The sequence below is a fragment of the Urocampus carinirostris genome, chromosome 7, assembly GCF_059441175.1.
Source record: "Urocampus carinirostris isolate Australia breed hairy pipefish chromosome 7, RoL_Ucar_1.0, whole genome shotgun sequence".
In the NCBI taxonomy this organism is placed as follows: domain Eukaryota; kingdom Metazoa; phylum Chordata; class Actinopteri; order Syngnathiformes; family Syngnathidae; genus Urocampus; species Urocampus carinirostris.
The window spans coordinates 34,677,662-34,695,006 of NC_142355.1; the positions used below are offsets into that span (position 1 = coordinate 34,677,662).

The 17,345-nt window shown below is 39.8% G+C and overlaps 1 protein-coding gene across 4 annotated transcripts in view; it reads right to left on the reverse strand.

Moving 5' to 3' along the window:
• The window catches only part of lingo1a (leucine rich repeat and Ig domain containing 1a), a 123,041-nt gene that overhangs the window by 33,572 nt on the left and 72,124 nt on the right, over positions 1–17,345 (reverse strand). The window contains exon 1 of one of the 4 annotated variants that reach the window (XM_088340684.1): positions 12,333–12,614. The exons of 2 other annotated variants lie outside the window; for them this stretch is intronic. Coding sequence is in view for 1 of the 2 variants with exons in the window: in XM_088340683.1 (XP_088196809.1) it covers positions 9,640–9,705 (66 nt within the window). In the remaining variant the exon portion in view is untranslated. Of the gene's footprint in view, positions 1–9,639; positions 10,992–12,332; positions 12,615–17,345 lie in introns of those variants that run through there. One more of the 4 variants, XM_088340683.1, reaches the window with a different exon arrangement.

Here is a 17,345-nt window from a genome sequence, read left to right on the forward strand (position 1 = left end):
ATTTTCTTCTTATTTTATTTTATTTTTGTATTCCTTTTTTATTGAAAAATGTTAAAATTAGCTCAAGTATCCAAGGACAGAATATATATTTTTTTATTGGAAACAATCAATTTATTTATTCATTCATTTAAGATTTGTAATAAAATTAAACAAAAAAAAAAAAGAAATAGCAGTAAGTACCTGAGGGAAGAACAACTAAAATGATTTTATTTTTCAGTATATTTAAGGAATATATTTTTTCAAATTAAAGAAACTTAATATAAGGTCAGCACAACTAACATACCGCATTTTCCAGATTATAATGCGCACCTAAAAATCCTAATTTAGCCATAGATTCAATAGTATGCCTTATAATCCTTTTTGTCTTTTATAGAGCCAGAAATATAGTAAAGACATTTGTAATAATTGCAATCCATTTTTCTACATACGGTAACCGTTGAAGAATGAATCGATTCATTTCAATTATCAAACCAGATTTCCTCATTTTCTACATAATACGCTGTCTATCTTCTGTTTTAATCTTGTGAGGCTTATAGTTTGATGCGCCTTACACAGTGGCTTGCGCAACTATTTGGCCCCTTTGATCTTTGTGACCTTTTGCCACATTTCAGACTTCAAACGTAAAGATATAAAACTGTCATTTCTTGTGAAGCATCAACAATAAGTGGGACACAATCATGAGGTGGAACACACTTTATTGGATATTTGAAACTTTTTTAACAAATAAAAAATGAAAAACTGGATTCGGCCCCATTGAGTTCATACTTTGCAGCGCCACCTTTTACTGTAATGGCATATATATATTATATATTCTGATTATCAATCCTTAATACTTTGCAACAACGGGTTGTGAAAAATGCATACCTGTCAACCTCCAGGGCTCCATGCCCTTACAAACTTTCGTGATTTCCCATACCAAATACAAAATAATCTTACACCATACTTTTTTTTTCAAACGTGTTTATTTATGTAGTTTAACATGTTATGTTTTACATGTGTCTCGTTATATCATATATATTGTTAATTAAAATTTTGTTGTGAGATACTGAGTTGCTCGACATGATCATGTTAAAAAAAAGTTAAATGAAGTAGCTTGGACGTTCACTGTAAAAGGAAAAAATACATGCAAATATAATTAAGTAGAATTTTCTTATTCAAATTATGAATTCATTTTCTGCATTCAATCTTTGTTGGTAATATACTGATTAAAGGGATAACCACAAACCATTCATTTTCTTCTTTTATACTTCCTTTTTTTCTTAACTTCTTTATACAACATCACAATTCGTAATATAATGCATCAAAGCAAGTGAGCCGTTTGAGATCCGGCTCTCTTTAATGCCTTGAGCCAAAAAAGCCAATTCTCTAAAAAGAGACGGACTTGCTTTCACTACACAACTACCACGGAATGATGCATGATGGGAAATCCCCGGGCAGCAGACTCATGCGCACAGTAGCATCAAACCGCTCGCTTCGTTTACAACGAAAAAAGACGATACAGAGAAAGAGGCTTCCGCGGCAAATTCGTGTGATTTGAGTGATTTGCCGTTTCGTGATAGTCGGTGTTTACCAGATAGTACCCATAATTGACAATTGCGTTTTCTTGTACGTCGTACACGTCTTAAAATGCATAATAAACGTACTGTATTCAGCAAAAATGTACAGGCTGACAGATATGAAAATGGGGCAGGCAACTTTTCAGAGTTGTCTGGCCTGGTGTCCTGTACCTTTTTGTCCTGAGTTTCAGACACTGTTTATTTATTTATAAAATGCATATTTTTAATAAGATTAAAAAAATAGTTAAAATGATGTCATAATATCTTATTGAACCCTAATTTTTGAGGTATTATTTGAGCTGGAGTATAATCGGGCATGTCAACATATTTTACGTGAGTGCTTAATCCACCCCCCCTTGATCAGGGGCCTATCAAGTAAGCATCAGACCAGAGCAATCAAATGCCGACCCTTGATGGCGATTATAAATAACCGCATCCCGCTGTGACCTGCTTTCACACAAAGTAATCGCGGGGGCGCTCTCCCCTTTTTTCACACCGTAATCACAAATAGAATTTCAATACTCGACCTTGCTGAGGATTTGTTTGTGTACGGGTGCAAAAAGTTGCAATAATGATGAAGATTTTATATTGGCGGTCGTCACAGCTCTCCCGAAATTCCCGGCGTTTCCGTGCCAACGCGGCCATTAATCAGTCGGCGCCACCCTCGGAGGACGTGTTGTTAAAACCGAAGGTCAAAGGTTGCGGGGGTGTTTCTTTGATTATCAAAATAATTCTCTGTGAAGCGCCTGAAGGCAGCGTCGGTATGCGGGGCTCTCGGAATAGTCGATGGCTGTTTCCAGGCAGATTTGAACCTGTCACAAAATGGCGATGCAATGTTACATATTGTCGTTTTTGGGGGGTATTTTTGGCAATCATGGAAGTAATATAGTCCCCCGTTTATCGCAAATAATAAGGAATATGCGGAAATTGGATAGGTAGCTGTCCACTTCAAACATAGTCCACCAGGGATAATGAATAGCGACCACACAGACGCTCTTTACTTTAGGCTGAAGGAATGTGAAAAGAGACGAGATGACCCTACTTTTGCCCTCGACCCCGCTCTCAGCAAGAGTCGACTGGGGATAGTGGGTTGAATCCAAAACAGTGCATTTCATTTGAGGCAGGTCAAAAATGGCACACTTCAGCAGCCACAACCGCAAACAAAAATGCGCTCTGCCAGCCCCAGGTCTCAGCAATAGTCGAAAGAGGGTAATGGATAGCGACCAGAACAGAGCATTTCATTTTTAGCACACCTCTTAAAGAAATGGCCTTCTGACGGCCCCCTTTTGCAGTAATAGTCAACCAGGGATAATGGATTACCTTTGCACAGGTGCAATGTATAGGTAATGGAAAACACAGCTGCCTCACATGACACAAATTTGCTACATCAGCCCCCGTTCTCAGAAATGGTGACTGAAGATAATGGATTGTGGCCAAAAATTCATTTCATATTAGGCAGGCCAGAAATGGCACACTTCATCAGCCATCCCCTGCTCTCAACAAGAGTCAACCAGCGATAATTAATAGCTGCCAAAACAGTGCATTTTATTTTAGGAGTGCCAGAACAGCACCCCACACGACAAAAAATCTGCCGGCTCTTGCTCGCAGCAACACTCTACCAGTGATAATGGATCGCGGCTGCTCATGTGCCGTTTATTTGAGGCAAAAACGAGCCGTCACACATAACACAAATTTGCACTTTCAGACTCCGCAGTCAGCAATGGTAAACTTGGGATAAAGGATTGTGGCAACAGCAGTGCAGCAAGTTTATTTTAGGCAGGCCAAAATGGCACACTTCAGCGACACAGAGAGAAAACAAAAATGTGCTCTACGAGCCCCTGCTCTCAGCAATAGTCAAAGGGGGATAACGGATTGCCACCACATGGGGCTGTTCATTTACAACGAAAAGAAAAGGAGAAAACGAGGCACCACAAACAAGCTCTACCAACCCTCGCTCACAGCGAAATTGGACATGGGATATTTGATCACAGCCAAAACAATGCAATTAATTTGTGTACAGTGGTACACTTCAGCAACCCCAGACAAAAAATTAAATGCCTTTTACCGACACCTACTCTCAACAATAGTCAACTGGGGATAAAGGACCTTGACTGCACAGGTGCTGTTCATTTTAGTCGCAAAGAGAAGGAAAAAAAACGGCCAGGCAGAGCTCTCTCGCTCTCATGAATAGTCTACTGAGAAAATGGAACGTGGCCACAAATGTGCATTTTATTTTAGGCGGGCCAGAACAGAATGCCTCCCGACAGAAGTACCTTCTACTGGTCCCCACTCGCAGCATTATGGGATTGTGGATAATGGATTGCAGTCGCACAAGTTCAGTTCATTTTAGGCAGAAAATACGGGTGGAAAAATAGCTGCCAATATGCAATCGGGAATCATGGATAGCAACTGCACTGGTGCAGTTCATTTTTGGCGGAAAAAAAGAACGCCACGCAGGACATACATTTGCGTAAATATAGTAATCGTGTATCTATTTTTTTTCTTTTTTTCATTTAATCAACTGATGCAAGACTTAAAATATAATTTCACATTAGATAGAATAAAAATGTGTACAACAGATATAATCAAAAAAAGAGAAGGAAAGTAAAGGAGTGATGGAGCGAGAGAGATATAAGAGAGAAAAGAAAGAGAACAAGAGAGAAATATGGAGGGAAATAAGGAAACAGAAAAAGAGAGTAAGAGAGAGGAAAGGAGAGAGGGAAAGAGAGAGAGAGTAAATGTGAGAGAAAGAGATTAAGAGATAGAGAGAAATTAAGAGGGAGAAAAAGAAAGAAAGAGAAAGAGAAAGTTAGAGAATGAGTAAGAGAGAAAGGAAAAGAGAGAGAAAGACACAAAGAGAGCTAAAAAAGGAGAACAAGAAAGAGAGAAAATATATAAAGAATGATGGAGAGAGAGAGAAAAAATAAAAAACAGAGGGAAAGAAAAGGACAGAGAGAGAGAGAGAGAGAGAGAGAGAGAGAAAGAGAAGAGCGAAAAGAACAAGAAAAAGAGAGAACGATGGAGAGAAACAAGGAAACAGAAAGAAAGAGTAAGAGAGAGAAAGAGCTTAAGAGAGAGTGAGAGAAAGTAAGACGATGAAAAAGAAAAAAGAAAGAGAGAGTTAGAGAATGAGTAAGAGAGAAAGCAAAAGAGAGAGAAAGACACAGAGAGATAAAAAAGGAGATAAAAATAAAGAGAGAATGATGGAGGGATAGAAAGAAAGAAAGAGAGTATGAAAGATCAAGAAGAAAGGTAAGTAGGATAAAGGGTTAAGTTGATTTAGTCATAGTCACTAGAAAATCACAATGACCCAGCAAGAACAGGGATCCTCAGCCGTCCTCAGAGGGCACCCGCGGGCACCAGGTTGCAAACCCCTGCTTTAAGCACTACGTTGTAAATATTTCGCCCATTTACCCCGACAGCGGTTCATCTTCTTCTTCTTTTTAGACTTCATAACATGTTTGTCCTGCAGCGCCCCCTATCATCTGGTTGCATGTCACGTTGTGTCCTGCCATTAGGGTAATATTGGTTTTGTTTAATGAAAGAAGAGAAGAAGAAGAGAATGGGTCCGTCAAGTAGCACCCGGCGCCCGTCCCCCCGCCACCCTAAGGACCCCCACCACCCGTTTCTTGGCGCCATGTTCAGGCGTCATGGCCGTCATCCGGGAGCTAATAAACACCTCGCGGAGGCGGGAGGTGTCGTCGTGGCGACACCCCCGGGATGTCGTCACGGCGACCGACGGCCACTTTACTGCGCCGACACCCGTCTCTTGGAAGATGAGCCATGAGCGCCGTTTCTTGAAGCAGAATTTTGCCTTTTGTTGTTTTCGCCGACTCCAGAAATCGAGGCTCTAGAGCACAGGTGTCAAACAGGCGGCCCGCGGGCCAGATCAGGCCCGCTAATGGATGGAATCAGGCCCGCGAGACAACACTGAGAAGTGCAAGAGAAAAACAAGCTGCAGGTTGAAATATGTCACCTTGATGTTGCCAAAGCCAGGTGCCTCGAACAAAGACACTGTACTTGTATTTATTTCTTTCTCTCTCCCTTTCTTTTCCACCCCTTTTCTCCCACTCTGTCTCTGTCTCTTTCACTCTCTGTGTCTCTCTTTTTCTCTTCCTTTGTTGTTCTTTGTCTCTTTCTCTCTCCCCTTTTGCTCTAACTTCCTTTTTTTCCTTTTCTCTCTTTTCTCTTTCTCTCTTCCTACCCTTCACGTTTTCTTTTCTCTTTTCTCTCCTTCTGTCTTTCTATTTCTCTTTGGATTTCTTTCTTCCCCTCCCCTTCTTTTCCCCCTCTCTCACGACTTTTTATCTTTTGTTTCTCACGCTCTCTCCCTCTCTCTTTTTCTTTCTTTCTCCCGCCCTCTCTCCTTTTCCCTCCTCCTTCCTCTTATTTCTTTTTCCCTCTTTTTCTTTCTGTTTAATCTACTAGCCCGGCCCCCGACAGAATGTTTGTTCTATCGTGTGGCCCCCGAGTTCAAATGAGTTTGACACCCCTGCTCTAGAGCATATGCGTTAACCACGCGGCCCGCGGGCCGGATCATGGGGATGACTTTTAGTTTGAAATATGTTGACTGGAGCTGTATTAATACCTCTTTCTTTTCTTTTTTTTCTTTCTCTTTCCTATCATTACCCTGTTCTTTTCTTTCTGTTTCTTTCTCCCTCCCTGTCGTCCTCTCTCCTACTCACCATCTTTCTTTCTCACATTCTCACTCTCTTTTCCTCTTTCTCTCATTTTTCTTTTTCTCTCCCTTACTGTCTCTCAAGCTTGTTTTTCTCTTTATTTGCTTCTCAGTCTCTATTTTTCTCTTTATTTGCTTCTCAGTCTCTCTATTTTTCTCTTTTTTCTCTCTGCTGCTCTGTCTCACTATGTCCTCTCTTTCTCACTCTCTCTGTCTTTCTTATTTGTCTCTCTCTTTATCACTTTTTCTCTCCTTTTGTTTCTTTCTCTTTGTATCCCCCTCTAAATGTCTTCTTTTTTCCCCATCTTCTTTCTTTCTCTCCCATTCTGTTTCTCAATTTCTTCTCTTATTCCTTTTTTTCTCTTTCTTTCTCTCTTTGATCTTGCTCTCTCTCCCTCCTTTTGAAATGTTTCTTTCTTTCTTTCTTTCTTTCTTTCTTTCTTTTTTTCTGTCCTTCCTTCCTTCCTTCATTCCTTCCTTCCTTCCTCTCTTTCTTTCTTTCTTTCTTTCTCGATCCTCTGTCTTTCTGTATTTTACTCTCTTTCTATTTCTTCATTTTTCATTTTTTCTCTTTCTCACTCTTTGTCTTTTTTCTCTTTCTCGTTCTCTTTCCTGCTCTCCCTATCTTTTTCTATCACCGTCTCTCTCTTTCTCTTTGAACTACTAGTCCAGCTCCTGTGCGTTTTTTTTTCTACCATGCGGCCTCCAAGCTAAAACAACACCATCACTCTAAGAACTGAGATGTAACTGAAGGAACACAACACTATGGAAATGCAAGCTCCCAGCAGACTGTTCGTGTCACCGTCAGAGTTCAAAGATGAGGGGGAGGCAACCATCATTCAATCAACCCAAATTCAAGACAATTATGGATGGATGAATGGATGGTCTGCATTTATAAAACGCTTTTCAAGTCACTGAAGACCAGCCAAAGTGCTTTACGATGTGCTTCACACTTACCCATTCACACACACTCACATACCAATAGTAGGGTATTAGAGATTCAGTGTCTTGCCCAAGGACACTTCGACATATCACACGGAAGAGCCGGGAATGGAACATGCAATCTCTTGATCCCAAAACGAGCGCTTTAAGTGATGAGGCGGGCTACCACTACGTCTGCATCGCGCATTTCCAACGGATTGTCAAAAGCCGGCAAATACAGACGTCATTGGATCCGTTTTTCAAGAAACGACAAGCAGAAAGGTAAATGACTACATTTATTATTTCCTTCACTCTTTGTTATTTATGATATATGCCTGCAGTTTTCTATTGATTGTGTGATAACCCAATTTAAACACGTATTTGGTTCGTGTTTAGATTCTCTTTTGTGAGTCATTTAAAAAATATCTTACTGTATTTTCGCGGGGCTTGAACTTATTAACGAATTTACATTCAAAATGCGTTTGTACTTCTAGTTTTCTGGTTTCGAAGCTACTCTAGGAACGAATTAAATGCATTGGTAGAGATACCACTGTATACAGATATTATGCAAAAACCACGTACTATTCAGCATATTTAAGAATTTGGGATTACCTTTAACATATGCTGAGGTTGCGCCGGACTACAAAGCCGATCAGGCATCTAAAAGTGGCCCCGCAAGCGGATGGCCTTGATCCGGAGACTTTAAGCCGTCTCAGAGGTACTCCGGTAATACTACCTTTGATTATCAGTACTCGGGTATTTTATTTGAATTTCACCTTTCACACATCTTTAAACCACCTGGGCGGTAGGATCACCACTTCCTGTGGTGTGTCTTAGGCAAGCACAGCCTTTCGGCACCCATCCCTCTCCGTGCCTGTTTTTTGGGTTGGAGTTCGCTCCGCCACATGAAACCTATAGTACTGGTTTACACGGTTACCGGTAGCAGTAGAATACTCCTGATTTGACTCAAATTCAGCACCATCATCATCTGGTTGCCGTTGTTTTTCAGTTTAAAGTGCCACTCCTCTCTTTGGAGAAGACCTTGACCTCAGCATCAATGGGCAACAGCAAATAAAGTGAAGAAAAGAAGCATTTGAACACCCAGCTATTTTGCTATTTCTCCCACTTTGGTCTCGCTGCAATAGCAAGCTCATTCTATCTCCACACAAGTACTTACGATGCATTGTCTTACTTTCATGTTTTGTTCCGTCAGAGCTACTCAGCGTGCCTGCATTAAATTTGTAAACTATGTCATCGTACTTTTATGTTTTGTTCTGGTAGAGCTACTTATTGTGCCTGCGTTATATTTCTGGGTCCTGTCACAATGACGCTTTTGTGAATTCAACATCTGACTTTCATGTTCTGTTCCATTAAAGCTAGTGGGCCAGCATTATATCTCATGTTTGATTCGTGAAGGCTTTCACATTGTTATTCTATCCCTATGTGAGTATATATCCTTCAAGTAAGGCTGCCTGCATTACATTTTAAGGTCTTGTTTTCTTGGCACTTTCATTATTGTTGTCTTCACACGCGAGAACATAAAGAAACATGAAAGTGAGATGACATAAGTTATGTTAGAGATAGTGGGCCGATAACATATTTCATGATTTATTATTATTCTATCTGCATGTGAGAACAGATCTTTCATCATATTATTTTCATGTTTTGTTCAGTTAGAGGAATTTAGTGTTTCTATTATATAATCTCATTGTTATAGCACTTTATTATTATGATATTGTTATATCAACATCCTAGTACATATCAAGCGCCTTCTCACTTTCATGTTTTGTTCCGTTGGAGCTTGTGGCCCGACATATCTCACGCTTTATTAGTCACGGCACACACATTATTATTCTATCCACGTGGGAGTAGATATCCTGCATCATATGATTTTCATGTTTTGTTCAGTTAGAGCAAGTAAGTGCGCCTGCATTATATATCAAGGTCTCGTTGTCCTGGCCCACTCATTGTGGTTCTATTTACATGCGAGAACAAAACCTAGGTCATCTTACCTTCATGTTGTGTTCAGAGAGAGCTAGTTATTTGGCCTTCATTATATTTATGTGTCTTGTCATGTAACTCTTGTTCTTGTTGTATCCACATGCAAGTGCATATAATGCGCCATCTCACGTTCATGTTTTGTTACGTTAGAGCTAGTGGGCCGACATTATATCTCATGATTTATTCGTCACGGCACTAACATTATTATTCTATTCACGTGTGAGTAGATATCCTGCATCATATTATTTTCATATTTTGTTCAGTTAGAGCAAGCTTTTGTTATAATTCTATCCACTCTTGTTGTTCTGCCTATGTTGGAAATACTTATTGAGTCATCTCACTTTCAGGTGTTATTCTGTTAGATATAGTCTGTGTTGGAGCATTATGTTGTCCATGCGTGACCATGTTCCCTCTTTCCTCCTGATTTAGAGTCTCATTCAGTTAGAACTCATTCATATTCCAACACTTTCTCCATTGTCTTACCTTCATGTTTTCTTCAGTTTGAATTGGTCTGTGTTTAACTGCATCCTGCCAGATAATTGTAGTCATTGTAAGTTTTTATCCCAGTTCCTTGAACAAAATAATCACTATTAATCGTGTTCAGATAGTTTTACCTATTTCTATAAATATATATATATATATATTTTATATTTAATTTATTTCAATGAAATTATATTTTTACTTTCCTTTTTTTGTCCTTTTTTTCCCAATAAAATAAGACTTATAAAACTACTTATTTTAAGTACTATATATACTATACACTTTCATTATTATTAAAACAGGCGGCCCGCGAGCCGGATCAGGCCTGCTAAGGGGTTGAATCCGGCCCGCGAGACAACGCTGAGGGAAGCGCAAGAGAAAAAGGAGCTGCATATTGAAATATGTAAACCTGGTGTTACCAAAGACAGGTGGCTCCCATTAAGATGTTGTCGTTGTATTTATTTCTCTGGCTCTCTCTCATCCTCCCTTTTTGTCTCACTCTCTATCTTTTTCACACTCTGTTTCTCTCTTTTTCTCTTTCCTTCTTCTTCGTCTCTTTCTCTTTGTGCCTCTTTACCTTATTTTGCTCTCTGTTCCTTTGTTGCTTTTCTTTCTCTTCTCTCTCTCTTTTTCTTTCTCCTCTCTTGCTACCCTCCTCTCTTTCTCTTCTTTTCTTTCCTTCGCTGTTTCTCTTTCAATTTCACTTTGGGTTTCTTTCCTTCTCTTTCTTTCATCCTATCTCACTATTTCTCAATTTCTATTTGGATTTCTTTCTCTCTCTCTTTCTCTTTTCCCCCCTCTCTCTCTCTATTTCTCTTTATATTTCTTTTGATTTTCTCTCTCTCTCTCTCTCTCTCTATATCTCCGTCTTTCCTTGTCACAAACTCTCATTTCCTATCCCTCTCTTTCTCTTTTTTTTCCTCTCTCTTTTTCTTTGTGTCTAATCTACTAGTCCGGCCCTCAAGAGAATATTTGTTCTATTGTGTGGCCTCCGAGTTAAAATGAGCTAAAACTTGTTTTGAATGTATAATAACATAAATAAAAATAATAATGGCAGGTAGTTTCATTTATTTAAAATGTTTTGGGGATATCCATTAATCATTGCAAGATAAATGAGCTTATTTTAATGCTATTTTTTCTACTTTAATTCTTGTTTTCCACTGAAACGAGGCAAATAAAACTGCTAAATGAAAACTTAAAAAAAAAAAAGTTAAATATGGTAACGGATAAAGCCAAGTCGTGTTTATTTGCATATCCCTCAATCACTGCACAGACCACATATTATTGCAAACCAGGGACTATTATGACACCATTCCCTGATCTAAAACCTACATGAGGGCAAGGAAAAACATGAGGAAATAAAGAAACATTGAGAAGGGACCGCACATGAGTACATCCCCCTTCCAGGATGACCAGGCTGCAATGGATGTTGCAATAACAAATAATACACAGATATTGTCAACGTAAAATATAGGTTATTCATATGCTGTAGAATAGAAGTGTGTTTTAAGCTTAGATATAAACAGTTCCACTGAGGTTGCAGATCGAATCTCAGGGGGAAAGAGCATTCTATAGCACCGGGGCCCGAGTAGAGAATGCTTTCGAACTTGTGGATTTCTTTTTGGCTCTTGGGATCACGGGTAGACCAGCGTTTTCAAAGCGAAGGCTACGGACCGGATGACAGTATGACTTGTTTTTATCATGAGTACAAAAACCATCAAACTAACTGACTATAGGTGTAACTGCATCTTCCTAACATAATTTAACAGCGGAGACAACTCTGCAGCATTCTAGGAGACTTTTTTCCTTTTTTCCATTTTTGGGTAAGTCACCCAGTTAGTTAGCCACACCCTATCTTATCTGACATCCAGATATCCATTATCTCTGACATCCCGGAGTTCATTTGTTTTTCCGTGGTGGGTTCGGACATCACACCTCTCTCCGTTCATCTAGCACCCTCCTCGCCCTTCCCTCAGGCTATTTATAACACAACAGCACTTTTTTTCTCAATGTCCGCAGGCTCAGCATCACACAGCCTGCTGATACTCCGCCGCATCCCTTGTTGTCCTCCGCCAAGATACAGACCGGCTTGAAGGGGTAGGGGGGATCGGATGAATGGATCAGGAAAGGGGGTTCTCCGGAGGGGCCGGCGGTGCCGCCAAACCGGCAACTTTTTAACCATTTTGTGCAGTTAGAATAGAACACTGCATAGCGACGAGATTAGACACGGCACTCCAGGGTAAACCACGTGATGAAGACTTTAAAGATAAAAATAAGTTGACGTGTGATTTGGGAGGGGAGGTGAAGCTGGGAAGGGGGTCGTTCCGGGGGGTGCAGGATGCAGCCCGTTGAGCAGATAAGCCATCTTTTTGCAGATGAGGCTGCCAATGTTATCGCCGAGATTAATATGGAGCCTCTCTCTTAAAAAAAGGGGTGCTGCAATCAAATTCACGGGACAATTACAATGTGATTAATGGCTAAATCCTTTACGCACACACTGACGCACACTCCCACGAAGCAAGCTTGCTGATGCTGATGTCCTGATCTGATTTGTCCTACCTGCACGCCACGCAAGCTTTACGCATCGCTTTCGATCTTTAATTCAGAATACATAAGCGATCACGTGCATAAACTCGTCTCCGTGATGACCACCTCGCCCCTGTCTCCCCCGCGAGACGTGGGAAAAAATAACTCACCTGCTGTTTTCCTCAGCTCCACCGCTACGCAGCATCCTTTCGCATTTTCCACGGCGCGCAAACGTCCAACTCCTATCAGACCTCCGCGCAGGGAACACACGCACGCGCCCGAACCTGTGCGCGCGCACTTGTCTGACAAGAGTGGGAGTGGGAGGATAAAGAAAATCACAAGGTCCGCTCTTTGACGTGGAACATGCGCGCACAAAAATAAAGAGAAGACGCGGAAGGGTCCGTTTTCTTTTTGGTGCGTACGTGCGCGCGCCCGAACGCTCCGTCCCGCAATGAGGAGGAATGCAAATGGGAGGAATGGATGGAGGGAGGGTGAGAGAGGGAGGCATGGAAGAGAAAGGAGGGAGGGATGGATTCACTCCCACGCGTGGATCGCTCACTTCTCGAGTATAAGACTCGCAGTCTTTTACCTCCACGTATTCTTAATGACACTTTTGATGTTTTTGGTGTGTGCGTGATTAAACTTAGAACCCAATCCCACTCTGCGTGGGAGAAAACACCCAGTCGGATGTAGACAAGCATTAAAAAAAAGAATGGAAGTGTGAGTGGAAGAGAGGGAGGGGTGTAGTTACACTTAAGAACCCTAGGGGGCGGTTTGGGCTTCACTTACAAAAGATGGTACATAACTCCGGGTGAATTTCAAGAGTGTTGAATTCCAGGAGAGAAATTGATATGGAGAGAATATATTTTATGAATTAGGTACGCTATTTTAATAATGTACGATTTTTTTAGGAGAAAAAAAAGGTACTTAAGTGCTATGAACAGATAATTTTTTTCAAATCTCCCTAGCAACAATGACATGTGATTATCTTTTTTTTTTAATGAGAGAAAGATCATTCTGGAAAAAATATAAAAATGATCCGTTTTTTTATTTAATCCATTTATTTTGAATATATTTTATAAAAATAATTAAATCACCTTGTTTGCATTAATAATTGAATACATAAAAAAATATGGGGCAGCACGGCGGGGCAGTGGTTAGCGCATGTGCGCCACAGTTCAAGTCATGGGAACCTCCTGTGTGGGTTCAAATGCAGCTCCAGACTTTCTGTGCCAAGTTTGTATGTTCTCCCTGTGCTTGCGTGGGTTTCCTCCGGGCACTCCGGTTTCCTCCCACATTCCAAAAACATGCATTTCAGGTGAATTGGCCGGTCCAAATTGTCCCTGGGTGTGACTGAGCGAATGAGTTGTCTGTCCCTGTGTGCCCTGCGATTGGCTGGCAACCAGTTCAGGGTGTCCCCTGCCCATTGCCCAATGATTGCTGGGATGGGCTCTAGCACCCCCGCGACCCTACTGAGGATAAGCGGTGCAGCTAATGAGATGAGATGAGATGAGATAATAAATATGTAATATATTATATATGAAAATATAAATATATAAAATATATATCCGTATATTATATTTTGAAATATTATTTGGATTAGGTTAGAAATCAAATTAGTCTTAAAGGCTAATACAAATATAAATTATTATTATTTGTACCTTTTTTTATGGTTGTTATATATACATTTATTCAATTTTGTGATAAAAAATCAATCCATCTTAAAGGATTCTAAACATTTTAAGCCATATATATTTCAAGTCACTGAAAACCACCCAAAGTGCTGTACAATGTGCTTCACACTCACTCATTCACACACACGCACATGCTGTACCTACTTATCAGGGGCAATATATATATATATATATATATATATATATATATATATATATATATATATATATATATATATATAAATATATATATATATATATATATATATATATATATATATATATATATATATATATATATATATATATATATATATATAGATGTATAGATTTGTGTATATATATATATATATTTGAAAAATCACAATTTATTCTTGTTTAATTTTTGCGATCTCCCTACTTTTAGCTAGCAATAGTATCCTGGTCCTTACATCCCCTCTAATTTCTCTCCTGCATTGGTATATATTTAGTTAGCTCGCTATAGCTGATGTCTATATCATACAGTCTTAAAGCTGTTTAAAAAAACCTTAAATATTTAAAAAACTACAAATTATATTATATTTATTTATGTTTGCAATATTTGCGAGCTAGCTACAGTATCTGTTATTTTTCCTCCCGTTAACTTGCCGCTAGCTAGTGGCGACGAGGAATCAATGACCTCAACGTTCCTCCACCGACGCCGATGCTACGTGGCGGCTTTGGAATCTCGCTCACGCTGCGCGAGGATTAGCCGAAGGTTGGTGGGAGGACGGAAAATCGGAAGTGGTGTCCAAGATCCCTGTGAACTCTCGGCTTGTTACATGGGAAGGAAAAACCGGGAATGAAGTTCTCGTTACCGGCTCGAGGACTTCCCTTTGGAAGTATCAAGAATGGTCCGTTAAATACTAGGAAGCCAGATAAAAGTGATCGCTAATTTAGGTCATGTTATCCTATTTAATCTCATTTTTTTCTGTGTTCAGATTAGCTGGGAACAAACAGAAATTTGGTGTTAACCTTATTTCTTTTAGCATAATTTAATATCTAGATATTTATTTGTATACTGTAACATTTCCCTAATTTTGGGGGCGAATAAACCCATCAAAACAAAGAAAAACTCTTTTTTTTTAGCCGACGGAGGCTAATGGATTCTGCAAAATGGTTTTTGAAAGGTTTGTAACAACATCACATTTTACTGTGAGTCATTGCCGTCTAATTGTTTGGCGGACAAAATTGGCACTGTCAAAATCCGTTTGAGTTCACGCATCTTTGTAACTTTAAACCCAACAGTTATAAAAGCTGTAAAGCTTGAGCTCGAATTATAATGCATATTTAAAGCTTTAACCCAAGAGTTACTGCAGTTTTAAAGCTTTAAGTCAAGAGTTAACATATTTTAAAGCATTAACTCAAGAGTTACTGCAGCTCCAAGGCTTTAAATCCAGAATTAATACAACTTCAACGCTTTTACTGATGCAGAGAAAATAGTTTTAAATTATAGAAACTTCGTCAGTCGGCGCCAGTAACTCATTTAAAAAGTTTGACCCAATCAGTTAGAACAAAAGGGCACTTAATTCTATAGAACTAAAGCAAACGGAAGGTGTCATAGGGAGGGTTTCTGTATTCAGACAGAGAATACCTCAACACTGTGGAGCTTTCGCTTAATTTAATATTTTTTGAGCGAATAACAGGCCACAGGCTTTTTGTCACAATGTCCAGTTGAATAAAACTACGCTGTAAGAAGGAATGTGTGTGTGTATATATATATATATATATATATATATATATATATATATATATATATATATATATATATATATATATATATATATATATATATATATATATATATATATATATATATATATATATATATATATATATACCAGTATATATATATGTACATATACATTTCCCTATTCTTTTGGGTCAAATTAACCCACCAGATTAAAAAACTTTTCTTAGCCGACGGAATCTAATGACTTTTGCCAAATGCTTTTTAAAAGGTTTCCGACAACTTTATCAAGAGTCGTCTTCACCGTTTCGCCCGAAGAGAGAACGCTAAAAGACTCAAAAACAAATCTCCGGTTGTTGTTATCCGACACGGCGGAATTTCAGTTGCACGCAAAAGTGTTTGTGTTGCGATGTTAAATTGCACCGTGTGTGTTGCGGCCATTTTCCTTTTTTTTTTTTAAGACCCCCCCCTCACGAGCATCGGAAGCCATTCAGGCGTCACGGCTACATGTAAATGTCATCAGCATCAGTTCACGCATGGCCAAGATACTCTTGCCGGAGTTGAGTGCGTGTTCTTCTCCACTTTAGCGACTCTTTCTCGACTCTTCCGGCTTGTGTGAAACAATTCCTAAGGGTGGGGCCCCGAAGGGGGCCGAAGGGGGTCGACTCATTTCCAGACGACTAAGCAGACCTGAGCTGAGCATCTGTTGACCCTTAAAGGTAAAAGTCTGCACTTCCGCAGGACTAAAAGGCCATTAAGTGGGCAAAAACATGCAATATAGTATGAATTGAGTCATTATTTTGGTAGGGGGAGGTCAAGAAAATGTCAGAATATTACCAAATAAAAATAATAAAACATATTTTTCGAGTGAAATAATAACATTAATACCTAAAATAAGAGCAATTTCCTCGTCTAGCTAGTGGGAGCCAGGTATTAGTATTGTTGGTGATACTGGTGGTATTGTAACCCCTCGTTTATCGCGGTTAATGAGGACAAGAACCCCCAACGATTGTCAAAATCCATGAACCCCCCAGACATTTTTAACATACACTCTGCCGGGTGCCACTCGCAGCAACAATGAATGGGGATAACAGATTGCAACCACATGGGTGCCGTTCATATAGGCGGAAAGAATGGAAAAAAAGAGCTGAGTACATGACCCAAATATGCTCTCTAAGCAATTTTCAACTAGGAATAACAGGTCAGGGCCAAAGCAGTGCAGTTCATGTTAGTGGGCCACCTAGGCATGCTTAAACAGCCAAAACGAGTAAAAAATGCAATCTGTAAAAAATGGACGAGGATAACGGACCATGTCCGCACGGGTGCTGGTCATTTTTAGCGGAACGAATGGAAAAAAATAAAAAAAAACAGCATAAATGAGGCAATGTTACACTTTCAGCCCCCGCTATAAGCAATATTTGACCGGAAATAATGCACCGTGGCCACAACAGAGCAGTTTATTTTCGGTGGGCCAGAGCAGCACGCCCTCTGGCAAAAGTGCCTTCTTTCGGTCCCCACTCGCAGCAATATGTGATTGGGGATTTAAAATTGCGGATGCAGAGGTGCTGTTCATTGTAAGCAGAGCAAATGGAAAAAGTGCCTCCATGTATGACACCCTTTGCTCTCTTGGCCCCTGCCCTCAGCAATATTCAATTGGGAATAATGGATCACAGCCAAAACAGTTCAGTTCACTTCAGGCAGGCCACAATAGCAAATTTCAGCATTACCGTATTTTCCGCACTATAGGGCGCACCGGGTTATAGGGCACACCCCCAAAAAATATTTTTCGGTCCTATATCTTC